General features: G+C 53.8%; 8 protein-coding genes across 8 annotated transcripts; 2 read left to right on the plus strand and 6 right to left on the minus strand.

Moving 5' to 3' along the window:
- Positions 1-1453: 1453 nt before the first annotated feature.
- On the minus strand, positions 1454-1780 carry CCM_04510 (uncharacterized protein; the record flags this gene model as incomplete). Its single annotated transcript, XM_006669658.1, has 1 exon — positions 1454-1780. The coding sequence occupies one exon, from the start codon at positions 1778-1780 to the stop codon at positions 1454-1456; it is 327 nt and encodes a 108-aa protein (XP_006669721.1).
- A 2164-nt stretch (positions 1781-3944) lies between these two features.
- On the plus strand, positions 3945-5420 carry CCM_04511 (sarcosine oxidase; the record flags this gene model as incomplete). The annotated part of the gene is made up of 2 exons (XM_006669659.1): positions 3945-5110; positions 5165-5420. 2 exons carry the CDS (start codon positions 3945-3947, stop codon positions 5418-5420), a joined length of 1422 nt encoding a protein of 473 aa, XP_006669722.1.
- A 2856-nt stretch (positions 5421-8276) lies between these two features.
- CCM_04512 (sulfite reductase flavoprotein component) lies at positions 8277-11414 on the minus strand (the record flags this gene model as incomplete). The annotated part of the gene is made up of 1 exon (XM_006669660.1): positions 8277-11414. One exon carries the CDS (start codon positions 11412-11414, stop codon positions 8277-8279), a length of 3138 nt encoding a protein of 1045 aa, XP_006669723.1.
- Positions 11415-12174: 760 nt separating this feature from the next.
- CCM_04513 (chromosomal organization and DNA repair protein Mms21) lies at positions 12175-13480 on the minus strand (the record flags this gene model as incomplete). The annotated part of the gene is made up of 2 exons (XM_006669661.1): positions 12175-12363; positions 12443-13480. The coding sequence occupies 2 exons, from the start codon at positions 13478-13480 to the stop codon at positions 12175-12177; spliced, it is 1227 nt and encodes a 408-aa protein (XP_006669724.1).
- Positions 13481-14778: 1298 nt separating this feature from the next.
- On the plus strand, positions 14779-15509 carry CCM_04514 (GATA transcription factor LreA; the record flags this gene model as incomplete). The annotated part of the gene is made up of 3 exons (XM_006669662.1): positions 14779-14847; positions 14908-15042; positions 15102-15509. 3 exons carry the CDS (start codon positions 14779-14781, stop codon positions 15507-15509), a joined length of 612 nt encoding a protein of 203 aa, XP_006669725.1.
- A 424-nt stretch (positions 15510-15933) lies between these two features.
- CCM_04515 (formamidopyrimidine-DNA glycosylase, putative) lies at positions 15934-17336 on the minus strand (the record flags this gene model as incomplete). Its single annotated transcript, XM_006669663.1, has 5 exons — positions 15934-16876; positions 16939-16992; positions 17043-17077; positions 17128-17267; positions 17318-17336. The coding sequence occupies 5 exons, from the start codon at positions 17334-17336 to the stop codon at positions 15934-15936; spliced, it is 1191 nt and encodes a 396-aa protein (XP_006669726.1).
- A 2053-nt stretch (positions 17337-19389) lies between these two features.
- CCM_04516 (PH domain protein) lies at positions 19390-20992 on the minus strand (the record flags this gene model as incomplete). Its single annotated transcript, XM_006669664.1, has 2 exons — positions 19390-20796; positions 20903-20992. 2 exons carry the CDS (start codon positions 20990-20992, stop codon positions 19390-19392), a joined length of 1497 nt encoding a protein of 498 aa, XP_006669727.1.
- A 960-nt stretch (positions 20993-21952) lies between these two features.
- On the minus strand, positions 21953-24818 carry CCM_04517 (carbon catabolite repression protein CreD, putative; the record flags this gene model as incomplete). The annotated part of the gene is made up of 5 exons (XM_006669665.1): positions 21953-22009; positions 22484-22584; positions 22991-24459; positions 24538-24681; positions 24754-24818. The coding sequence occupies 5 exons, from the start codon at positions 24816-24818 to the stop codon at positions 21953-21955; spliced, it is 1836 nt and encodes a 611-aa protein (XP_006669728.1).
- Between the last annotated feature and the right edge of the window lie 429 nt (positions 24819-25247).

Genomic DNA, 25247 nt, shown 5'->3' on the forward strand with positions numbered 1-25247 from the left:
TCTAAATATGTTCTCTTAGTGCATACACCAAGATGCAGTATCACCTGGAAGAACTTTCGGCCGACTCAAGACGCTTGCCAGGCGTTCGGGGGCGGGAGGGAGACTGGCCAGCGTGTTTTACACTTCTGTGTAACGTCTTGGTTGGAGTGCTATATCTCTATCATTGTTCGATCGAGAGTGACCTATGTCAAGTTACACCCGACGACGTACAAGGACGCGATGACAAGGCTCGGCGCGCAGGTCGTGGCATCACGCCCACATGCATACCTGTTTCGGTAATGCTTCTCTTGCGGTTGTACAACTTGACCGCAGTCTGCAGTAGGCACCACAAGTTATTGAACATGGACACTTGCGGTACCGGGGCAATGTCAGTTGTGTGGATCAGCTTGATGCCGATGCCCCAGACCGCCCCCCAGGCGACCCAAGCCGACGGGTCGGTTGTCTCATGAACGACTTAAGCCAGGCTGCCACAGGTCCGAATTTCTGGGACGGCGGGGGTCGAGAGAACAACAAGGGAGAAGAAATCAAGACTGGCGTAGCCGGCTGGCAGCATGCAAAGTTTCTTGGCGGGCTGTCGCCACAGTGGTCGGCGAGGTGAGCCGGGATATTAGTACCGGTCAAAGAGGGGCGCGGATCGAACGAGGTGAGGATGAGGCTGATGGAGGAACCCATGGTTGGCCCCAGGATGCTGCTGTTGACCGAGAGGAACGCATTAGTTATGCACGCAATATCACGCACGGCCACTATGACTACCTACCCAAGTAGTTGGTAAGTTGGTGACCGCATTCGGTTCGCGCCTGCCAGCTCACACTGACAAACTACAGTGGTCGCCGAAGACAAGGTGCCAGGATGCGTGCCATGACAAATACCGCCAGTTCGACAAGAGGAGGAAGCAAGAAAGCACGTGCTCTGGCGGTGGTGCGGACCTTGATGTGGTGGTGTCTGAGGCAAACGGCCAGAAAGGGCAGCAGGAAGGGGAGGCCGAGTTTTTCGACTGTGACGTGCTTGCCGACGCGAGTTGGACAAGTCTGCGGGACAACTCCGAGGTGGATAGCTTTTGGCGCGATGAGAAAAGAGAGAACAAGGAGAGGAAAACAGCTTAAAATAACTAACTAGCAGGGAGATGAATTAGTTAGCGCGGGCCGTGTTAGTTTGGGTGACGAGAATGAGGACCGTCATTTTGGCCGCTCCAACGCCAACAGGTTCGATATCAAAGCAAGGTCACGGTGAGCTTCATTTGCCCACACGAGTCTTGTTTTAATATCTAGAGACACCTCGGATCATCTCTCTATATATTGTAAAACTCAATCGCCATCTACACTACACCTCGTATTTTCGCCAAGCGCCAACAACCGACAGTGCTTGTATATAGGTAGGTATTACCCACTTGCCGGCCATTATAGTGGCGGTATCCTGTTTTGTTTTATGTACCTTTATTAGCGTTGTACAGTGCCTACGAAGGGTCGGTCCTCCGGGCTCCTAGGTGCGACCAGCGGAGAGAAGAGTCAACTTCTTCTCGCCAACAAGTGCAGATCTGAAGAGTGTTGGGCAAAGGTAGGACAAGAGTACAGAAGTCGCCGAAAAGAGCAATACCAGGAACAGGAAATTTCAGGCGCCTCAGCACGGTCCGGGGGCCCATGTCGGGTTCAACTTCAACGTCCATTTCCGTGCTGCAGAACTTGTGGCTGTGTTGGTGACGGCAGGCATGAAGATGATGGAATGTCTCAAGATGCAACAGCAGCGTCCAGCTGAAAGCGGCAGGCAGGCCAGATTGGGGCATTTCGAGAGAGTGTGGATGTACAGGGACGTGACAGGATATGACAGGACAGTTGACGCCTTGTAAATTGTATGAATACTTCCTACAGCCGCAAGCCGCGTCTGTGTGTGCTTGGACGCTGCTAGTTGTTTTAATACAGGGGCCGTTACTCCGTACAGGGACCAGTGACAGATTATTACAGGGACCTTGTTGCCTGCCAGCCAAGAGCCCGCTGTGGGTTAGCGCACCTTGACTCTTAACTGCCGTGTCCTGGCCTTACTGTTGCAGGCTATTCCAGGCTATTTACAGGAACCTCTTAGAGGTACTAACCTACTAGCACCCAGTACTAACCTACTAGCACCCATCCGCTCAAGGCTGCCCAGGGTGCACCCTGTAAAAACTGGCCATCTGTCAAACGTCAGCCTGTCCTGGCAGCTCGTTGGACTTGTTGTCTCCCCCCCCGCCATTTTGCTTCACCCATCGTCAAACACCACCCCCCGGTTGTCCGACCCTTTACCTTTCCGGTTCATCCTCGCAACCAGACTCCTTCTGGTAGCCAAGCAACCAAGCAACTATTCTCATGACTAGCCAATATCGATGTTGTGGCACCCGACTTTGCCGCCAGAATGACCCCAGAGGGCGCACGCCAACGGGAAGCTGGCCCAACTACTCCGTAACTGGCTGGACAATCACAGCTTGACACGAAACGAACTGCTCTTTCTAGGTACTCTTGCTGCCCAAAACACACACACACAGACACACATGACACGACGGACACCGGAACAGAATCATTCGTGCATCTCGACAACAGATTCGGTTTGTACCGGCTCCCCGTTTCTCTCGCCCGGGAAAAGTACACACACGACTGCAATACGGTGTGTGCTTGCTACGTACATACTCATGGTGACCGACAACAGGTACCTCAGTGTCAGTGGTGTCAGTGGCTGGCTGCTAGCCTCGCTGTGATTGGTGGGCAGAGTCGTCCGCCATTGAGCAGTAACGGCGTATGCGATCTCGTTAAATTATAATTTAGCTAACTAATCAGGCGATGCAGGTCGGAGGCTGCTGCTCTTTGTCCCAAGTACTGGCGGTAACTAGGAGGAGGCGACCATTCGCATCCACCCCTCCTGGTACAAGGCAGGGCCCTGTATCTAACATCTGCACATGAGACACCCGGCTGCTGCTGCAGCCTCCTCTGTGGTGCCAAACAGCGTCATCATCAGTTATTTCTTCGCCTGCCCTGGCCCAGAGAACAAACTTGGCTCAGATCCAGCAGTCCAGCCCGCGTGATACCACTGTTCGCAACCCCCCCCTGGCCGTCATCAACCACCACCATCAACAAAGACTATACCTACCTAGTTGCCGGGACTCTGGGAGAGACGACTACGCTAATGAACAATGTGGCTTGCCACGGACTCTATGAGCAGCCGGCAACTACTTACAAGTTTTTGGCGGCACCACGGACGACTGCTCTGGTTTCAAGCCCACCCTTCTCGCCCTAGCCCACGGAGTAACGGAGGGGCAGTTCCGTATCCAGCCTCGTCCAATCCAGCCAACCCAGCAGGACCTCATGTTCCCCCTTCCTGGGCAGGCCGGCGCCGTTGCCAATGTAATTCAGAAAGGGAGGGGTCGCATCTGGGTCCCAGGCTATCACGCCTAGCTCTCTTCTTTTCCCAGTCGTCGCCCCCGCAAGAGAGAGACGACGGGTGTGTGGGCATTGAGAAAAGAAGCATGCGAAGCCCTTGCTTTTTCGCCTGCAAAGTCAATAGGTGGTCGGCCACCCCCTCCCAGAGATTCGTTCACACACTCCTCACCCAAACCCACACCCCCCCGGAGACTGAGTTGCCTCTGCTATTTCTCTATTTCTTGCTTCTGGGAGCTACTTGAAAAGTTCAGTCTGAATCGCGGCCTTGAATTATAAAGATCCATACCCACCCACCTCTTGATGCGTCCTTTTCTATTCCTCCTCAGACACCAATTATTTCTCTTTTCATTGACTGCCTAGACACTCAATCAAAGACAATCAGAGTATCACTGCTTCTTCACACGGTGTTACAACTCTATCTTTGCTTTGTCTCACAAGCGTCTGCAGCTGCTTCCATTGTTGCAACCGCATCAATCACCATTGCCACCTTGGCTACACAAGCACCGCCTTACAACTACTTATAACTAGTTGACGACCGCAACAATGCGCGAACTCACCAACATGTACACGCTGGATCCCTCAGCTCCTTCCTCCTCTCCATCATCAACTCCCCAGTCGCCTTCGATACCTGCTACTCCCATGTCTTCTTCATCCTCAATGTCTGCACCGGACAATGGCATACCAGAGTTCAACTCCGTCATCATTGTCGGTGCGGGAAACTTTGGCGCTGGCACTGCCTTGTCGTTGGCTCGCCGCGGTGTTCAAGTCACCCTGCTTGATACTTCTGCTTTCCCCAACCCCAGAGCTGCCTCGCATGACATCAACAAGATTGTTCGCGACGACTACCCAGATTTGCTTTACATGCGCATGATGGTCAAGGCAATGCCCATGTGGAGAAACAACGACCTCTACAAGTCCTTTTACCACGAGACTGGCATGCTTCGCGCTGATCCAACCGACTTTGCCGAGCAGAGCATTGCGGCTTACAAGGAGCTGGGCATTGAAAATGGATGCGAGATGCTCCCCGTTGACGAGATTCGTCGACGCTGGAACGGGATCTTTGCAACCGCTGATTTTGAGGGCCTTGATAAGGTTCTCTACAACCCCAACGTCGGCTTTGCCGAGGCGGACAAGGCGCTAGCAGCCGTTGTGCAAGCAGGCATCGACCTGGGTGTCGAATACGTTATTGGCGAGATGGACACGCTTGCCTTCGGTCTCGAGGGCGAATGCATTGGAGTGACTCTCAAGAATGGAAGTACGATGCTGGCAGACAAGGTTCTGATGGCCACTGGAGCGCGCACTGAGCCTCTACTTGCGCAGAGCGCCCCCAAGAACAAGAAGCTGCACTCTGGCGATCGCATCCTGGCTACGGGGGCCGTGAGCTTTTATGCAAAGGTGCACGGCGAGCAGAAGGCCAAGTTTGCCCCCGTTCCGGTACTGAAGAACTGCCTCAAACAGGTCAAGGGCGAGGCTATGTCTATTCTGGCGGATGGCACAATCAAATTCAACTGCGATATGTGCTTTACAAACTTCCAAAACTTCCCCGCGACGGGCGAGCAAATGTCGGTGCCCCCAAGCGACGCCAAGTACAACACCTGGACTGGGTCCGACTTTGTCGACTTTTTCAAGCAGCGAACGGAAATGACATTCAAGGGCATCTACGGAGATGAAGTCAAGGATGTCGAAATTGAGTCGTACCGCATTTGCTGGTAAGTTGGTTGACGAATAGACTGTATTTCGACCCTCGCTAACACGTCGACTAGGGATGCGTCAACCCCGACGCACGACTTCCTCATCACTTCGCACCCACACTGCGAAGGCCTGTTTGTGGCGACGGGAGGATCATTTCACGGCTGGAAGTTCTTGCCGGTCATTGGGGATTATATCGCCGACATGATGCAAGGCACGCTGGAGGACGACTACACGACACGCTGGGCGTGGGATAAGGATGTCAGTGACGGCCACTCGGCCAATCCAACCTATTCAGTGGTGGGGGATCTCCAAGACTGGATCGCATAAGCGAGCGGGCTAGTAGGAGCTAAGGGCCGTTTGAGTAGGGGGGCATGAGAGCAAGGACAGAAGACATGGCAAGGCGCAGCAACACCCACGAGGCTGACTTGATGTTGGCACATACACACTAGAAGTGAGCTGCAAAGAACCTAGGGCCTGGACGGATACACCAGAGACATTACAGACCGGCGTTTTTATACTACCAAATACTTGCTACATTTGCTTCGTTAGATGTATTCTAGGCTATACTACACAATGAAGAAGACATGGTTAAAGTCTTTTTGGGACGTTTGCAGGTGATGGCAGCGTCGGTTTAGGTAGTACTGGTAGTGGAAGAGAGGGGGCAAGACGATGTCGATTATCCGCAGGCAGTGGGGAGGAGGCATCGGCAACATTGGCAGCTGAGCGTATCTGCAGGGTCAAACTCAACTAAACAGGGGGATTTATTGGAATTAGGCCGGGTCAATTATACTGTATGACGGTCCCTTGGTCACCGTACGATACGATGTAGTTATAAAACTGTCCCCAGCCGGGGAAAGCAACAAGGATGATGTCCTTTGCGAAAAAAATAAAAAAATAAAAAAATTCGGGGGTGGAGTTGTTATGCTGTCCAGCTAATACTTGCTTGTTCAAGGACAAATTACTATATTCACTCGAGTCGATAGTTGGTGTGTTATCTGGAAGCGGACATTCCGATATAGAGTTGGTAAATGCGTCGCTCGGGGGGGCGGTTGATGTAGCCACGAGCCACGCAGCCGAGAAGTATATTATAGTAAAAAGATGGATCCCCAAATATCCCGTAGGTACTAGGCAAGGCATGACACCGGCTGGAAAGTTGTCAGGCCGGGAGCCAACAAACATGGCCTAAATGATATAAGCCGCTAGAACTGGTCGATTGTTTCTCAACGTTGTAGGTTTTCTCGAAGCGAGCGATTTTGTAGGGGAAAAATTGGAGAAGAACCCTTTTAGAGCTCGGAACTTCGGGATTTCGGATTCTCTGGCCGTTAGATGTCTGTCCATATCAGTCAAGTATACCAATACATACACGTGCCCAGCGCGCCCAGCCCAAAAGGCAGCGAGCGGTCAGCAAGGTGGACAAGGGTAGGTATTTGGGACATGCCATCGTCTGGGTCAGAGAGGTAAGAACGAAAAAAAAAAGGAAAAGAAATAAAAAATAACTAGGTAGGAATAGGCGGCTCCGATCAGCGGGGAAGAGTCCCCGCGTGGCGTACCAATGAGCTGGTAACCTCCCATTCGTTCTAATTACGCGAAAGCAGGGTCAGCGCACCTGATTTTCCGGGTTCACGGGATCCTTCAACGCTGGTTGTACACCTCGAAGGAAAACAAGTTCCACGTGCTCGCCGTCTTTGCCGTCCTGGACAGACACATACTTGTGAAAAGGCGGCGGTGCGCCGAGGAGGAGGAGGGTGGAGGAGTATCTTACATGGTCATGTTCCCGCTCAACAGCCGTGTTTATTGCCGTTTCTCTAGCTCATGTTTCGGCGACCTGCCATCCATCTCGTACACGCCGGGCAAAATGCAGGGCTCAAGACTAGTTGGTCGGTCGGCCTGCCCTCAACTTCATGATAGTTTGTCCCTCCCCCAGGTGCCACGGCAGCGTTGTCATGTTGGTCTTCCATGAAGAATGACCACCTCCTGCAGCCACAGCCATCTCATCACACCGTCCATGGTCACCAGGGCCAACTGCGTAGCCCGGCCGCATACAATCTCGCTGCCCTTAACTGGGGGATGAGTGAGATGGAGGGAAAGCTTCATGCAAGGCCCAGCCAGATTGGTGCCCGCATCTTGCCCCCAAATCACGTACCGCGTGCTTTGATCCCGAGATGTCCTCGCCTTGCTTTCCTTGTGATTTGTCACACCGCTCACGATAACAATAAGAAAGACTTTTTTTGGACTGTGAGCATGTTTTCTGCCGGGTAGCCCACCGCATAAACAAGCGACGGCAGATGCATGCTGCGAAATGGGCTGCCCAATAATGAAGAATGAATAATACTGATAGAATAACCCGCATCACCCGGCCCCCGCCTCTCTTATTGTCAAAAACCCCAAAACAGTAACCCGCCCCGGGACCTACACTGTGGACTGAACCACAGGCAAGCTAAGTAAGTACGTGGCTAGTTATCAGAAAGAGCCTGGGCGAGGCAAGCATGATGGCGTGCTGTGGTTTTCCTGCACACCAAAAGTCTGCAAGAAGCGTCCCGGATAAAAGGAACGCTTTTGGCAACTTTGCCAGGTGACTGTGTACCAGGACCAGGGGGAGTGCCAGCGATATTTGCATCCATCCAACTAATACTCCGCAAGTACTCCGTCTGCAGTCACCCAGTGGCTGCAGCGAAACCATGCCGGACCTTGCTCATTCTTCAGCCTTTTTTTCTCTCTGCGGCGCTCCCCCCCCCCCGATGCGGCTTGTCTCGCCTTTTGGTTGCCCTTGGCCCCCAACGCAGACACACACACACATATTCTTCGGGCACACGGCGGTCCTTCAAGTAACACGGAGGAGCAGACGGCGACTCCCAACGGCGACCGCTGCCCAACCTTGGTTGAAAAAAAGGCCAGCCACTCGAATGACCACTGCTGCCCCCCTCCGTGACCCTTTTCGGGAAGAAAGCGCCGCCGTCCAGATCCCCCTCCCCGGGCAGGGAAATATATGCACTCATGCTTGGGCTCAGCCCACCGCGACATGCACGCCAAAGAGAAACGCACGCGTGCAGCATCAAGATTGTAAGCAACCATGCTTCGCATCATCCTATCCGACTATATGAGTACCCCTGATCCCGTCTATACCCTTTTCCACGCCATGACAAATAATGGATAAAAAATATACCCATGACAGACAGAACCCATCTAGTAGACTTCCAGCACGTAGCGACCCTCCTCCTTGAGCTTCTCAATCTCCTTCTTGGGGTCAACCTTTTTGCCCCCCGCCTTGGCCTCGGCCGCAATCGCCTCCTCAAGCACCGCCGTCACGTCGGGCACCGGCCACGTCGGGCCACACAGGTAGAAGCTGCCCTCGTCCTTAATGTACGCCTGCACAATCTCGCTCACCGTCTGCCGCATGCGGTCCTGAATGTAAATCTTTTGCGGCTGGTCCCGTGAAAACGCGGCACCAATCAGCGTCACCACGCCCGCGTCCAGGTACGCCTCCCACTCCTCGCCGTACAGGTACTCCTCGCGCTGGTGCCGCGAGCCCAGATACAGCAGGATCGCACCAATCTCCTTGCCCTGCGCCTTTTGCATCGCCCGGTACTGTACAAAGGCGCGGAAAGGCGCGAGCCCAGTGCCCAGACCCGCCATGATAAGCGGCGCCGTGTCCTTGACGGGGAGCTTCATCACCGACGGCTTGACCGACACCGTCACCGGCGCCCCGGCCTCCAAGCGCGACAAGTACCGCGTCGCCTGTCCGTAGCGCGTGCGGCCCCGTGTGTCGACCCAGTCGACGACGACAATCATCAGCGAGACCGAGTTGGGTGTCACCGCCTGCGCCGACGCGATCGAGTACTCGCGCCGCTTTAGCGGGCTGACGATCTTGACCAGGTCGTGGAAGCTGGGGCGCGCCGACGCAAACTCCTCCAGAATGTCCACGTAGGTGAGCGTGTCCACTTCAGTGCGCTTCTTAAAGTCTTCGGCGCCCGCCTGGCTGCCAAGCGCCTCGAGCTTCTTCTTCTCTGTCTCGTCCGTCGCAAACTCGGCCAGCGTCTCGTAGAAGCGCTTGGGCGGCTTGCCGAGAATGTCCACGTTTTGCACCAGCGCCTGGTGTACGGTGCGCAGCTCCGTCAGTGCAGCGTTGTCGCGCGACGGCACCTGGACGAGGTCATCGGGGTTGAGGCCGTAGAATCTTATAAATGCCTCGACATCTTCAACATCGTTTTCAGCGTGGATGCCCAAGGCCTCGCCAATCTTGTAGGTGAGGCCAGTGGTGCCCAGGTCAAACTCAATGTGGAAAATGTTGCGGTCGTAGTCAGAGGGGGTGAGGCGGCGGTTCTCCTTGACGGTAACGGTGTGAGTAGTGGCGGCCAGGTCAGGACGGACAGCCGCGCGTGCGCCATACGCCTCCTTGAAGACAATGCCACGAGCGAGTGTCTGCCAGTCCTGCAACTGGAGAGTTTCCTCGTCCACGTCCTTGGCAAAGGAGGTGAAGCTGTTTGGCTGAATGGTCAGAGGCAGCTCAACAGCCACCTCTTCAGTCTCAGCCCAGGTCGCGGGGGCTTCGAGCTTGCTGAGACACTGATCAACGGCCTCGGTAGCCTGCTCAAGTGTTACGTTCTCAGCGGCAATGGCAATGTCCTTGGGTGAGACGGAGGGCTGTGCAACCTTTAGGAAAGCAAGCTCGAGAAGAAGCTTGGAGGCAGCAGCGTCCTTTTCAAATGCGGGGAGAACAGCCGGGTCGAGAACAAAGGCAGTAATATCCTTGTCGAAAAGAGCCTTGCGGAACACTGCCGAGAGACGCTTCTCAACATCGGCCTCCTTGAAGCCAGGTAGGTTCAGAATGACCTTGCCACCGGGAGCGACGCTCGCAAGAACGTCGACATCCTTAAGAATCTTCTCATCACCAACGACAATGGCGTCGGCCTCGTTAATGTCGTAGGGAGCTTCAAGGGTCGTCTTGGAGACGCGAAGGTCGGAGCGGACGGCACCGCCCTGAGCGAGGTTGTCGTAGACCTCGCGAACAAATACGTTGGAGGTGGACTGCTTGGAAAGAAGCGTGCCAATAACAGCAGGAGAGGCCACGGCGGCGGAGCTGTCCAAGTCCCAGAAAGTGTACTGCTCGGCGGCGATGAGCGAAGGAAGGGTCTTGGCCTCGCCTTCGTTGCCAAAGACTCTGTGCAGGGTGTTTACCAGGCCTTGGGGTGTCAGGGTCTGGGCGGCCGTATATTTGATATCGAGCACGTCGGGCTCCTCGGCGAACTTGCCGGAGAAGGTGACGGCGGTGAGGACATCGCCATAGAGGGCAGACTGCGTGGCCTCGTCGTGCAGGGCCGCGTCGGTGTTGACCTGACCAAGGACAGCAATAGTGCGGACCGAGTCGGGGATGGCGGCGAGGAATGCCTCCTCAATGAAGGGGCGGTAGACGCGTACGTTGATGACGCCGACCTTGGCCCCCTCGACACCAATCTTGGTCATGACTTGACGAGCAACCTGGGCCTCGACGCTGCCAAAGGTAACGAGAACCACGTCAGGGGTGTCGTGGCCATGGTATTCGAAAGGAGCGTAGACGGTACCGAGCTCATCGTTGAAAGCCTTGAGAAGCTCGACCACCTTACCGGCGTTATCGAGGCGCGGGTTTAGCTTGTTGGCCTCGGCAGCGAGCTTGGTGTAGAGGTCGGCAACGCCGGCCTCACCAAGAGCATCAACAACGCGGAGGGTCTCACGGGCAACGCGAACACCATCATAGACGTGCAGTGTAGGCAGGACCGTGGCGAGAAGCGTCGCGAAGACCGACATGTGCTGGGCTTCGTAGGCTGAGGAGGAGGCGACGAGACCGAGGCCCAGCTCTTCCGCCAGGCGCAAGGCACCGTCGTAATTGGCAACGATGCCGTTGGTGGCCGAGTAGTCGGCCGCCGCCACGTGGGCGACAAACGGGCTGGCGACGCTGTAAAGTAGCGAAAGCTGGTCGAGGGTGGCGCGGAGCGCCGGCAGGCTGCCGGACGAGGCGAGCAGCGTCTGGGGAATGTGGCGCTTGGTCACGTCAAAGTCGGGCGAGAAGATGTAGCCGAGGGCGAGGGTGCCGGCGCCGGCGCGGGTTTGCAGGCTCAGAACCTCGGGGGTGTATTGATGGATGTTGCGGTCGCCGGCGGCGGCCCAGCGCTTCGCGGCGACGTCGAGGTCATACGTCTCGGGCGAGTAGGAGAAGATCTTGTCGGAGAGCTTGTAGGCAATGTGCTGGACGAGCAGCTGGGCCGTGACATAGGTCGGGCCGGAAATGTCGCCAATGGCCACATGCTTGCCAAAAGGCAGCGTGGAGGACGACTGTGAGGAAGACATGGCGAGGATAATGGCGAGGCTGACGGGAATTGTGTCGCGATGTACGGGAGTTTGGTGATGGATCCGTAGACAAATCACCCAGGGTTTATTCCTGCGCCTGAAGGAGCCAGCAAGCGTCTAATGAGTACAATAAAAACACGGACACGAGACAACAGATGAAAGGGTGAAGGAAGAGGAAGCACGAGGAAAATAGCATTTACTCTATTTCGAAGACGTGGGAAAAAAAAATAACGGACGGGCCCGCCTCCCCTCATGGAATGGCGGAAGCGCCGAGGGTCCGTCCCCAAGCATTGCGAGGGCGCGCAGAAAAGTGCTTAATTGCGCGACCAGAAGCGTGTTGTTGCGTAGGTTTGGCTGGCTCGAGCGAAATTGTCGATAGTTGCACACAATCACGCAATTGACTTAGACCAAAGGTGGTTTAGCGCCGATGATGCCACCACCCTTGAGCCTCGTCGGCTGCCATTTTGGGCCCAATTTTGCTGCGACTTTGCGGGCGACCGTCTCCGAACCACCGGGAGGCCCCAGTTTTGTTTCCGGCTGCGACTCTGGTTGGCCCGGGTCGTCGCTCAGGGCTGTTTCGTCTGCTTGGTCATGATGAAAACCATTACCGACCTTCCGGGGACAGCAAGAATGCATGTGTGCCGATGACGGGCAATCGGCTCATCATTAAAGAGATGCCGCATCCGCACTCTTTTTCTGTCGATGGGGTGGACGTGGTGGTGTTCGCGTCGTCGGGCCTGGCCTATTTTCATTCCACGGCTCACGAGTCCCGCCTCCGTCGCTTGATAGATTTCTGACTGCTCACTTGTAGATCGATAGACATCTTCGTATCCTCCTCCACGTCCATATCCATGCCGTCGACTCGGCTCTGCACATTTTTGCGCTGCAGTCGTCGTAAGAGGGCGTGATCGAGGTAAAAGTCGCGGGCAAAGTCGGCGTGTTTGAATAGCTGTACAATATTATCAATTAGTCATCAGATACCGGACAGGCAATGGTTTCCAAGAGATTGCAGAATATTTAGCACATACCTGAGAGCATCCTGTTTGCGGACATTGCACCCCAGCGTTGCTCGTTGGAAGGTAGTCTAGGATGGCTGACTTCTCAAACGTGTGTTTGCATTTTCTGTTGCTGTAGGGCTCAACAAACTCTTGCAACGAAAGCGGACATCGCAAGCTAGTAACTTCTCGTGCCACGGCAATATCGTCGTCCGAGTTGTTGCCCCCGTCGACTGTCCTGCTTCGTCTTTGCCCTGCACGGGGAGCCACCGTGGGCAGAACAGGCGCACCATCGGCGGCAAACCAGCGTGATGCGTCGGGCAGCGGTGGCCCGTCTTCGCCTTGGGCGGCATCATGCCACAACTTCTTAAAGGTTGCATATTCGTTATTGACACCATATCGCTGGTGGACGCTTAACTGCTGGTACTCGCTCAGTTTGTCTTCCTGGCGTGCATGGAGGGAATCGAGCGTGCTTTGGACAGCAGGCGGCTTGTCGTCTTCATCTTCCTCCTCTGGAGGGATCGGGTCTCCATTCGACTGAGCAATTTCGATGGCTTCTTGACGTCTGCGTTCCTTTTGCAGCTGGCGCGTGTTCTCTTGAGCTTGTGCGTTTGTGACATCCGTGTAGATTTCGCCGATGACCTTGCCCTCATCTTCGAGTGCGAATTGGTGGTCGATCAGGAGACGGAGCTTGGCCTCGGCTTCGCGAGAAGCGTCATCAATTTGGCGGGCGAGATCGTCTAGGGTCTCCTCGAGCTTGTCCAACTCCTCTTCACCGTCTTCAGCAGGCTTGTCTTTGAGGCGACGCTTCTGTTTTTCGAGGTGGGCCCGGCGTTTGAAATAGTGCTCTTGGATATCGCCAACGACGTTTCCTAGACTGGTGGTGCTGGCTTTCAGATTTCTAATATATCTGCTCTGCTTGCGGTTGGTGGACAGCTGTTCGAGAGCATGGCGCGCGTCGTCATCGAGGGGGTACTCGAGAAGCTCATATTCCGGCGGGCCAGATGGCGCTGGGGTGGCGGATTCGTTGACGGCGGAAGACTTTGCTCGATTGACCAAGCGTCGAGACATTGCGAGTGCGCTGGGGACCCAGTCTTGGTGCGCCTTGAATGGGTGTTTGTCGAAAATTGTGCGGCAAAAGAGTCGAGATGGGGGATGTGGGGAACGCGTCAGGAACACGCCAAACGCGCTGGGATGGTATAACTTAGTACCTACCCAGGTACCTATTTACCTACCTATAGTAGGAGGTACCTATGGACCCCCACTCTCGCACCGGCCAACATTAAAGGCACTGGCCAACATTGAAGGAGATGTGGCTCGATCCCCAGTACAAATTTAGTTAATTTGTCCCAGCAATTGCCTCGGGCTGACCAATGAAAATGCCTTGTGCCTGCAAGGGCCAGAAGCGAACAAGAAGTTGTACACAGCCATGTCTCGTCTCGCGTTTTTTCTTTTTCTGCATACCGACATGTCGACATTGTCACCAGTTGCCCGATGTTGACAATGCTGCTAATAGCATGCGGAGCGTCATGTGTACTTACAGATCGGGTCGGTTTGGGCTATCTATGGTACTACGTCGTCACTACCCTCGATTGAGTTTCATTGTCCGCAATTGCCCAATGCCCCGGAATAGAAAGGTGGCTCCGGAAGCGCCCTGGACCTGGACGGACTGTTCCGGTTGCACGGCATCACTGCAGCCAACACGTCGCAGAGAGCCCAAATAAGAATGTCGATGTCTTTGCAAAATGCCGATGCCCCCCGGGCACCAAAGCCGCAGTTCTAGACCAAAAGAGCGAATTTTCGACGCGCACTAGAACGACCTTTGCGGCCCTGGGCAGCTGCAGCAAAGTGTCGCCCAGCCGATCTCCCGTTGCAGGTTCAGATGGCCAGCCGTCCGGCCCCACCTTTATATCCATCCCTCGATCGCGGTTCAAGAGGACCATCCGCCGCGATCGAGCCGGCTTCTGCAGCCTCCGGTTGCCTGTACTATCAATGCCCAAAGAGGCCAGCCTGCTTTGCTACCTACCAAATCCGCCAGGAGCGAGCCGCTCCGAGTTGACTTTGTCGTGGCCTGTCGGTTACGTCGTCGATGTCCAACTGCTAGCCCATTATACGGATCGCTCTTTTTGCCTCTTGTGCTATGCTGGCGCCATGTTGTATATTACCTAGCTATGCCTGCCTGGGAGCCACAAGCTTCATATTGTTGCTTGTCGCTCCCACGCTCATGGCAATCTTTCGTCAACCCGCATCTCGTCGCTAGTACTCTCTCTATTCGTGTATGATTTTTGTCTTTTTGTCAGCTTCTCCTTGCCTCTCGAAACTCGTCAACTTCCCTATTACATTAACTCAGCAAATCAAAAACCGACATCATGTTTACCGTTCCTAGGGCACCTATAACTCTGCCCAGCATGAATCCCTGGGAGTCACAAGCTCTGGCAGTATGTGCTTAGACAGTTTCCAATAACCTTCCAAGTCTCGTATCCTAATTTTACCTTTAGCACAACTTCCCCGGCGACACTTCACCCAGCGCTGACGACAAGGAAGCTGCACGTTCCCGCCTCCAGTCTCAACAGGATCCTATCATTTATCCTGGCCTCTACGCGCCTAGTGGGATAGACATCATGTCGGTTTTGGTATGATTCCATCATTCGAGAATTGCTTTCTTGTATATACCATGCTGATGATTTCATAGTTTAACGTCTTTACTCGCGCGGATCCAACTGTTCAACTCGGGCCTGTAGATTGCTCTGCTGCCGTCACCGTCAGCAACCTCGATCTTCCAGGCAGCCCCATCGTCTACGCAAACGAGGCTTTTTCCGAGTTGACCGGCTACACTACCAGTGAAGTTGTGGGTAAGAATCCTCAATTTCTACATTCACCTCAAAGAATATGCTCTCTGCCAGGCATTCTGCTCGACCAGCATAGCACCGCCATCCGGAGGCTAGAAGAGGCAGAGGCCAACCGAAACGAAATTCAGCTCTACATCACCAACTTCAAGAAAAATGGCCAGCGTTTTACCAATCTTCTCAGCATGATACCGATTCGCCTCCCAAATGATGGCACACAATATTGCGTCGGCTTCCATGTGTCTGCGGACTAGACGTACATTTACCCTCCAAAAACACTGGTTGGCGGATTTCCCTTCTCCCAACTGCTCTTTTACATTTACAATTACGACAAGGCATACACAAGCGAAGGCTCATGATTTTTTGAATTACGGCATGATTTCTTTGTCCTCTTATACCCCAGTGGTTAAAGACTTGCTTGCTACAGAGCCCAGAGCTCGCCAGCAATGTACTGCAAGGCTTTGGTTATTATACCTCACCGAAATACACGATACGGATATACTGGTTTCTTTAGACAACGACAGTACACGACATATATCTACATAGACAGCATAAATACAGTTGATGCCTCGAAGGCTCGTCCATCTCTCATTAGACCTCCACAGTATTCATACAACCACGTAACGTTTTATTTCCTGAGCCTGAACCCCCGCAGTACTACTCCAGTAATGTGATGTTTTATTTCCTGAGCCTCCCTGATCTGCGTCTGCCACCATCATCCGCCACCGGCTCAATTTTGACCTTTTTGCTTTTGCTGCCGTCACTCGTGGTGGCGTTCGATCGCTTGCCTTTGCTTGGCGTAGTGTCTTTTCCCTCTAATTTTACTGCCTTGTCTGCTGGTTTGCGATCTTTCTTGGGTATTGTTTTTCCTTCATCAGCCTTTTCTACGATAGTCTTGCTGGTCGACTTGCGGGCTTTTTTGGGTGGCACCTTCTCTTCGCCAGACTCTTTTTTTACAGCAAGCTCCGTTTTAGCGCTGGCTGCCACGCGGCCTGTCTTTTTCTGAATAGCCGGAGCGAAGCAACTTGTACGTCCGCCGACTGTGATGAAAGAGAGCTTCTCACCGTTGGGAAGCTTGGATGGCGAGTTTTTGTCACCCTTGCCCCAGCGGTGATTAAATAGCCAGTGCTCTGGGAACTGATCCGAATCGCCCAGCTTTTCCACAGCCAAGTCACAGACGTAGCAGATAGATTCGTAGAGCTTCTTGATCTCAGCATCGCTAAAGTCGTCGCAGTACTGCTCGGGGTGCATCTGGGCGTGGTACAACGTCTCGTCGGCAACCCAGTTGCCGATGCCGCTGATCATGGTCTGGTCGAGAAGTAGTGCCTTGATGGGAACATGGCGCGATGTCATTTTGCCGCGTAGGTAATCCTCGGTGAAGCGGTCCTTGTCCACAACAGGATCGGGGCCGTTCTCAACAAGCGGCGAGTGTTTCCGTATGGCTTCCCCAGGACAGTCCACCAGCCTGACGCGACCAAAACGGCGGGGATCGGTGAAAGCAACCTCGACAGCAGGCTCATCATCTGTCACAATGGAAAATTTCCAGAATTTCGGCGGCCACACTGCGTACTCGCTATCTTCCATCTTTTTGAAGTAATTGGTGTATGCAGTCTTGTCATTTCTAATGTGCATCCAGCCTGTGGTAAATTAGCCATTTGCGACGGCTTATGTGAAAGAAATAACTTGCCAGTCATGCCGAAATGCATTACTAGATGCGGAGGCTTCTCTAATGTAATCCTGCCATATTGTTGGTGAACGCACAAGCACATATTCATGGTCTTGCCTACCAAAAGTATTTGCCCTGCGTGCCAGCGGACACAACCTGGGGTTCGGTGAGCATAAATTATGCAAAAAAGACATTAATTCTCATACCTTTTTGCCCTTTAGGGCAGCTGCTACAGCAGCACCAGTGGTGCCGACCTTGCCAAATACATTGGCATCGTCAATGGCCTCAGCGGAAGCAATGCGCTTACCAACTAGGTGAATGCGCAGATAGTGGACTGCCCGTGCAACTAGTACAGAAAATCAGCACAGTACAAGTGAATGGCATCATTTGACCTACTCTCAGCAATCTCGGGCATCTTGTGTATTATTTTTCTGACAATCGAAGACTTGACAATGAAAGCAACGACTCTAACTACTTGTCATATTCACGTACGCGCCACCCCTGTACGCCCCACGCCACGAGCACCAGCCTCCGCCATCACGCCCAGGCACGAAATCTCGTGACGCGCTTACCTAACCTTACCGCTGCTCCACCGAAAAAAATCTACCTTTATTACCTCGCAGCTTCGCTCTGAAAGCTCTTCCTTCCTACCACATCACAACGATTCTGACAACAGAACAAGCCTTTTGGTAAGTCTCAAGACTAGCATTTCGCCTAACCTTGCGCAATTCAGCACATTTTACTTTCCCCATCTTCCTGATGACAGCTTGAAACCGCAAACTAGAGTCTTTGACCTCTTGGAATGAAAACTCTACTTCACACGTCAGTCTGAAAGACCAACCTCGCTCTGCATCGCTTGACTGTATGAATAACATTGTGAGCTTCAAGCTAACCGCGTCGTTAGGTCCATGTATCCTGACGTTCCAGATACGGCTGTCTCCAGGTAGACCGTGATGGTCAATAAGAACCAATTGGTACGTCGACGTGTTACCTTCTTTTTCCCTCTACCCTTTGCTTGTTATGATGATCAATTCGTAAACAATATACGCTGGAAATTACCGGCTGAGATTTATCTTTGAAGATATAAAATGGCTTTGTCTGACGCAAATCACAACACACTTTTTTTCTATCGCGACCTTTTATCAAGCTTCCCCGCTAACAGTTCCAAAGATTTACAGACAAGGTACGAACCACATTCGGACAACTGAACGTCCTTGAAGCATCCTCCTTGAATGATGAAGCGGCACTGGGCTCCGAACAAATACACATGAGCAAGACAAGCCATTTTGCGGCAGGCCTAGAAAACCTCGCCCACTGACTTCAAACACACTCATCTGCGTCTTGAGCATGCTATGGTTGGCCAGTTTGCTGACTAGCTTTGCAGTGTTTTTTTTTGCTATTGTAGTGTGACAAGTGAACACCCCGGCCTTGGCTATGATTTCACAGGGTACGTTGCTTCATCTACACAACCACAATCCCAACTTCATATGATGCAACCAGATGACGAGTCTTATTCGAGTTTTCGATGCTGACACTATCTTTTTTTAACCATTCATGCCAAACTGACTCATCCCCTCTATCACTTCTTCTTTCAGAACTTCTTGTCTGGTACATCGGCTAACCCAAGAACCAGATCCTTTTAGTATCCATTCCAACGGGTTAGTCAACACCTGCGCCGTGTCCAGCCCACCTTCTGCGTGATGAACAAGAATGAAAATGACAAGCATATGTCCGAGCTCACGCTACGAAGACAAACTCATTCGTCGTCTGACTACAGAAGCCACCAACCTATGGTTACGATGGTTGAGGGGGAGCTTGAAGCTAACCTGGCTCAGTGTTATTGCGCGATTCTTCACTAACGACCTTGACGACACTGCTTGTAGACTTGTAACAGGTTAGTACCTTTTGTCTTTCTCACTCCCCTCTCCGGCTGTTTAATATGATGTTACAATTATCACGACGGTCAACGTAGCCATGTTGCATTGACGATATCGCCCATGACAGGGCACTTGTCTGAAATTTCGCAGCCTTCCCTCTCTCTGGTGCAAACTCATGAAAGGGACACACGCTGACTTTGCCAGACATCTAGACTTGTAAATATGACTTTCCATATACCCTCCAATTTATATTATGATTCAATTGATAACTGTATGTGCGTGCGCATGTGACTGTCCTTGTCCCTCTGTAATTGACAGCTGCGTAATAATGGATGCTCAGTCTATGTAATTTTCCTTTCAAGAAGACCTTGACAGCGGCAAGGAATGGACGGACGAAGAATAATACAAACACGGTTCTTTGTAACGGATTCTGTCTGTACAGATGTAAAGTAGGAAGAAGTAGAAATCAGCGCTGTTGTATTAAGGGTGATGATTAAACTAGTAGGTATGCGCATGCGTTCAAGTCATGGCAAGATTTCATTCTGCCTTGACCCGTGTCTCCTCCACGAACCAAGTCCGTCGTCTCTCGCTCTACAAAGAGGTGGGCTCTGCCAGCTTCTTCTTCTCGTCGTGGGCGACTGCCGCCGGTGGGGGTGCGGCCGCCGCGCCCGAGACGCTGCGCGTGACACCGCTCTCCTGCTCCGTATGCAGGGCGGTCTTGGGCAGGACCTCGGAGGGCGGGTTGAGGGTGAGGGCGTCTTCCTTGGGGTTGGTGGGGGAGGCGGGGGAGGCGGCGACGGCGGCGTTGAGAGAGGCGGGCGAGCCCGGCGACACGGGCGAGGTCGGCTCGGCAGGACCGGTGGCACCGCAGACGCCGCGGACGACCTGGAACCATTTCTGGGCGTCGGCGGGGGTGTGGGCCTTGAAGGCAAACTCGGAGCTGCCGGTGAGCTTGCTCGACAGCGTCTTGCTCCTGTCCTTGCCCTTGATGTTGAACTTTTCGCCGTTGGGCGCGCCAATGACGGCGTCGGGCAGGTAGAGCGACAGCTCCGGCTTGGGGTCCTGGCGGGCGTCGTCCGAGTCTTTGAACTCGATGAGGAACTTGGACGGGGTGACGACGTAGTAGGCGGTCGAGTAGCCAAACGAGAGCTTGTTGCGCGACTTGCGCTCGAGGGAGCCCTCAATCAGCGGCTTGGTGGCGGGGTGGTCCATGTTGGGGAAGTTGATGGCGTCGACGGAGCGCGCGGGGTCGTTGGGGTTGGCGAGGCGGTCGGCGCTGCGCGTGGCAAAGTTGGCCCACTCGAAGCCCTTGGGCACGCACTGGATGGTGCCGAGGACGTCGTTGTGCAGCGCGCGCATCTTATCCGCCTGGCCGCCGGTGAGCTGGACGAGGGCGCCGACGGCCTCTTGCAGGACCTCGATGATGTGCGCCTCAAACGTCTCAAAGTTGTTCTGGACCGAGATGAGGTCGTTGGTGTGGTTGTTTTCGGCGAGCACCTGGTTGGAGAGGCGGTGGAGGACGCCGCGGTAGACGACGTAGGGGTCGTCGGTGCCGTGGAGCTTGCCGCCGGCCGAGTCGTACGCCGCCGTCTGCTGGCCGAGCAGCTCAATGTGCTTCTGGGTCGTGTTGCGCAGCTTCTCGACCTCCTTGGCGCCCGAGTAGGCGCCCGAGTCGAGCTCCTTGGCCTTGTGCTTGATCTCCTTGTGCAGGCGCTCGAGGATGGGCAGCACGGAGCCCTTGATGCTCTTCTCCGTCTCGAGGTTGGTGTTGATCATGGCCTGCGTGTTGGCGCGCAGGTTCTCGAAGAAGCCGGCGACGCCGCCGAGGGACTGGTCAAAGTGGTGGCCCTCGCGCAGCGGGTTGGAGATGGTCTTGAGCACCTTTTCGTACTCCTTTGCGTGCTTGCCGTGAATCTTTTCCACGGCGGACATGTAGTCCTGGAGGTAGGTGATGGCGTGCTTCCAGGCCTGGAGGCGCTCGGCGAGCAGACCGGCCGTCTGTCAGGAAAGAAAGAGGTCAGCAAGCGCACAGCACTGGCAAAAATATCATTTGCTTGGGGGAGGGGGCGCGCATATTCCTTCTCGGCCAACGGGAGGGACGTACGGTCGTGGGGTCAAAATCGGGGACGGCATCCTCGAGGCTCATGCCCGTAGCTGTGCGGGACGGGAGCGCGGACGAGGCGGGGGAGGCCATGGTCGATGTGGTTGTGGTATGTGGTATGTGGTTGGTTAAGGATATCGTTTCTTGCGAAATCCGTGCAAGAAAAAAGAAAGCAACTGAGAGCCAAGTGTGACAAGAAAGAAGAGGAGGGGAAATCTAGGCTTGTCGGAGCGTTAGCGAGGGGAAATGAGAAGAGGGAGCTTATTATTAGGGGAAGCTTGAGAGGGGGGCCTCCTTGGCGGAGCTGCCAGGGCCCGATGAAGAACGGGGAGGGGAGCACCAAGGGCGGTGTGCTGCATCGAGTGCCTGCTGCTGCTTCTATGCAGAAAAAAAGCTTGATTTTGGTCATAGACCTGGCAAGCGATGCTGTTTCTGCGGCTAATGAGGCACGCCATCACATTCTGTTCCTTTTGCCGCAACAAGTTCTCCCCCCTCCCCATTGTTCTTCTGCCGATGGTGTTTTGCGAAGAGCAGGTGGCGACCGGCCGAGACCGTCAACATTGCCAAGTACATTTTGAACGTACCTAGAATTTTGCAGGTTTTCAAAAACAAATATCGCCTATTTCTTTATCGGCTGGTGGCCTTTGCAGTAGAAGTGCGTGGTGGCGTGTCAATAAACTGACCAGGTAATAGGATAAGCAAAGTATTGGAATCGAATATGAGGGAATCAACACAAGGTAAAAGAAGCCGATCAAACACCAGCAAAAGGGATACAGAGTCTTTGTTTTTAGCGACTGATGAGAAGCAGGTTTGATATTAATACTCGCCACACACAAGGAAATCGAGCGCGACGTGCCCTTTTGGTCCAATGACATAAGTGACGTCAGCGCCGCATCGCCTGGCACGCGCCGTTGAGCGCGCCAACATCCTAGACCCCTGAAACAAAAGCTACGTCATGCTATTGACTTGTTGTCGTTTCATCAACTTCCGTGTCAAGGTATTTGAGTATGTTGCCTGTACATGCCATGCACCATGGCCCGCCAAGAAAACGTGTCACAGACCCTGATCGTCACTTGAAGCAGGGGTCCCAATCCAGGATTTCCGTCGTGGCTGTGCACAAAAAAGGTTGATGCGATCCGATCCATATTGCTTTCCCATCCTTGATCGATGCTCATTCCATGATTCACTACCACGTATAATTTTTCCTTGGGCCTTGACACAACCCACCTGCACATGCTGTACGCACTTACACAGACGAAGCAAACCATTGCATACAGCACACCATCGGTGACGACATATGAAACGGCTGGGATTGCACGTACTACCCGCCCGTCTCTTGACAGCCTTAGGAGTTCGGATAAGTGTATTGTTACACGGCATCCTCTTGACGCCAGTTGTTCGCCTTCACTCGCTTCTTAGATGTGCTCTACCTTCCACAACCAAAGTCGAGGTTTGCGGGGCAGGCGAGAGCGAAAATAAATAGATAAGAATAGTTGATTTTGATCATTAATGGCGCCCGATTCTGTTGGGCAAAATATGTTATTGACCAGTATCAGCCACTACATTTCCGAGTGTTCTACTAACCCCTGTCAGCATCCCCGGCTGTGTAACGCCGCCCTGGCACATCCGGCGCCGACGCCCCGATTGGGCACCGCTGTCCGGCGTGGCGCTGTCCGACATGTTGGCTGAAGTTCCAAAACTTTACATGTTCATCAAGAGCAAATGTTTGGCGGTAGTCCGTGTAGTGATCTCATAACAAAACATGTGCGTGGTATTATTAGGGTAGAATTCTAGCCCAATCTGCTATTCATGGTTTCAATGCGCCTGTGCCTGTATAAAAATGCAAAAGGTTCCCATGCTCGTATGTGATAGGGTCCAAAAGGCCCAACTGTATCCGATAAAAAACGCCCAAAATAAATCCTTGTTGTATGACTGGCAGTCTATGTGTGAGAGGGGAAGTGTGGGGGGAATATGTATATGTGTTATCGTAACGGCGTATTTCTATCTAGGTAGAAAGCGGCACTGCACCATTGGTACGCCTCGACGAGTTTCTCGAGATTTCAGGGGGTCGCATGTTGTACTCCTCCATACCCCGTTCAGAAATGGGTGATAGTATTTCATGGCCCCCTTCCGTTGCTGGCGGTGTGCGAGGAGCACTGAGCGCAGTCTGGTAGTCGGGAAGCGGCCCTCCCGGCACCTGCACGCGTGAGCGCGCTGGTGTGCGCACCGCCGTCGCGTAGCTAGGCACGCGATTGAGCTCAGCAAACTCTTCAGGGTCGAGGTGCACATGCTCGGTGGACGCCCGGTCAGATCCTTCTTCTTCGCTGTTGCTACGCGTCAGGTTGTTTGACGACGGTGGTTCGGATCGCGCCGCGGAGCCGGTGCTGGTGCCGTGGTTAGGAGAGACGCGTCCTGACATCGAGCTGAGCGAGTTGAGCGAGTAGTAGGATATGCTGCGCTGCGAGGGATCCAGAGAGACATCAGCCAGGCGTGATGATAGTGCGGCCGGCGCAATGGGCGACATGTGTGGCACAGGGTGAAGGTTTTCGGCAGAGCCGCTGCGCGACTGGGCATAAAACGGGCTGCTGACTCCAGACTGGATGCCTGGCGTCTGGAAGCCGCTTGTATCCATATCTTCATAAAGTTGGTCGAGGATATGCTCGCCATAACCCGGAGGCGCAGCACCAGCTGTTTGACGGCCGACGCCGCCCTCGCCAGGCGCTTGGTTGACCATGTTGCCCTGCTCATCGAAGGGGATATTGGGAGAAATGAAGATGGAAACGGGAAGCGTAGCACGAAGCTCCGAGATGTGACCGTCGGGATTCTTGAGAGCCACTGTCAGCTTGATCTTATGGCGGACCTTAATGCCATGGTGGTTCACGTCCTGAATGCATTGGCGCAGTTTCTTGGGCAGGCTCAACTGCTTAGTGAGTGCCCATCCCTCCTGTCCAGTCTCTTCAATCATGTCGTGCCAGTGTTCGTCGCGCGTTACTTCAAATTTCCACGTGGCAACGTCGCGCTCTGTTTTGTGTTCGCGAATGTTGATGCCAGTAGAGCCCTGAATGACACACTCACGCGTCTCAATCATCTTGGCCGTTACCTCGCCTAGCTCGAGGCCCTTGAGCAGGGGTGTGAAGCGCATTTCCATATCCACGACGCCACCAAAGACGACGGCCTTTTGGGGGATAACAACCGAGTACTCGAGCTTATTGGGCCAGATATTTTCTACGCTCATGGCATGGAGAAATTCGAGCGCGCCAGCTTCGAGCGTACGGATGATGCGAAGATGCTTGTAAGCGTGTAAGTCGTAGGCAAGTTTGCCGCGGCTGACGGTGGCTTTGAGACGGTAGGTAATGGAGGCTTCGGGGATGCCCTCGACGCTTTCCGGCGTGTCGCCGGGGAGTGTGAAATCGAAGGGATATTCGTAGTTGCCAGCAGGAAGAGTCATACTCTTTCCGTGTGTGCCGACAAAGGGAGACCATCGGTGATCGAGAATCAGAGTCGTCTTGTCGACCTTTTGCCCAGCGACGGCGGGAGTACTAGATCTAGGGTCGGCCCAACTGTACATTTATGACGGTTAGACTTGTCAACGGCGATGGGAGCTAGTGGTGGGGTGGGATTGGTGAGCAAGCACGTACGAGACACGATGTGTTCCTGTCAATCGCAGGTGTATATCTTCCATGCGCAGGGGCTGTGATAGGCAGAGGACTACGACGCCTTTGAGAAGCTGGCCAGCAGATTCATGGTCGTTGCCGCGAAAGACGATAAAATCCTGGTCGAGGCTGGCGAATCATTAGTGGGAGTTGAAGGGTGGCGCGTCGCGGCGGGCAGCGGTCAGGCACGTTCAGACTTACCGAATGTCGAACAGACTGTAGCTGTTGCGTCCGGTGACGGAGGAGAAGGGATTGAAGGTCGGCATTTCGGCCGAGGGTGGTGCGTCGCGGGGCCAAGGCCGCTCAGCGCTTTATAAGTGAAGAATGACGCCCGCAATGATGTAGGTATAGAAAGCGGACGGTTGAGTGGCAGGAGCGCAAAAGTCGTGATGGTAAAAAATAGGAGAGCTGGTGTAATGTGGAAGAAGATGGATTTGTTGCTTGAAGACAATCAAATCGGTGCGAAACCGGCTAGTCGAGCAAACGAGGCGTTATGTTATCCAGTGTCGAGAGTCAGTCGTCACGTCTTGTCTGGCTTGGTGGGGGGCGTCGTGGTGCCGGACCGGTTGGTGGCTGACGGTCGCTGAAGCCGAATCAAGAGTAGGCTATTAGAATGACGGCGGCGGTTCGGAGCTGACTGTGCTGATTGTGTCGCTTTGAAGAATTGTCTGAGGCGCGATTGATTTTTGGCTTGT

This window comes from Cordyceps militaris, assembly GCF_000225605.1.
Source record: "Cordyceps militaris CM01 unplaced genomic scaffold CCM_S00003, whole genome shotgun sequence".
Classification (NCBI taxonomy): domain Eukaryota; kingdom Fungi; phylum Ascomycota; class Sordariomycetes; order Hypocreales; family Cordycipitaceae; genus Cordyceps; species Cordyceps militaris.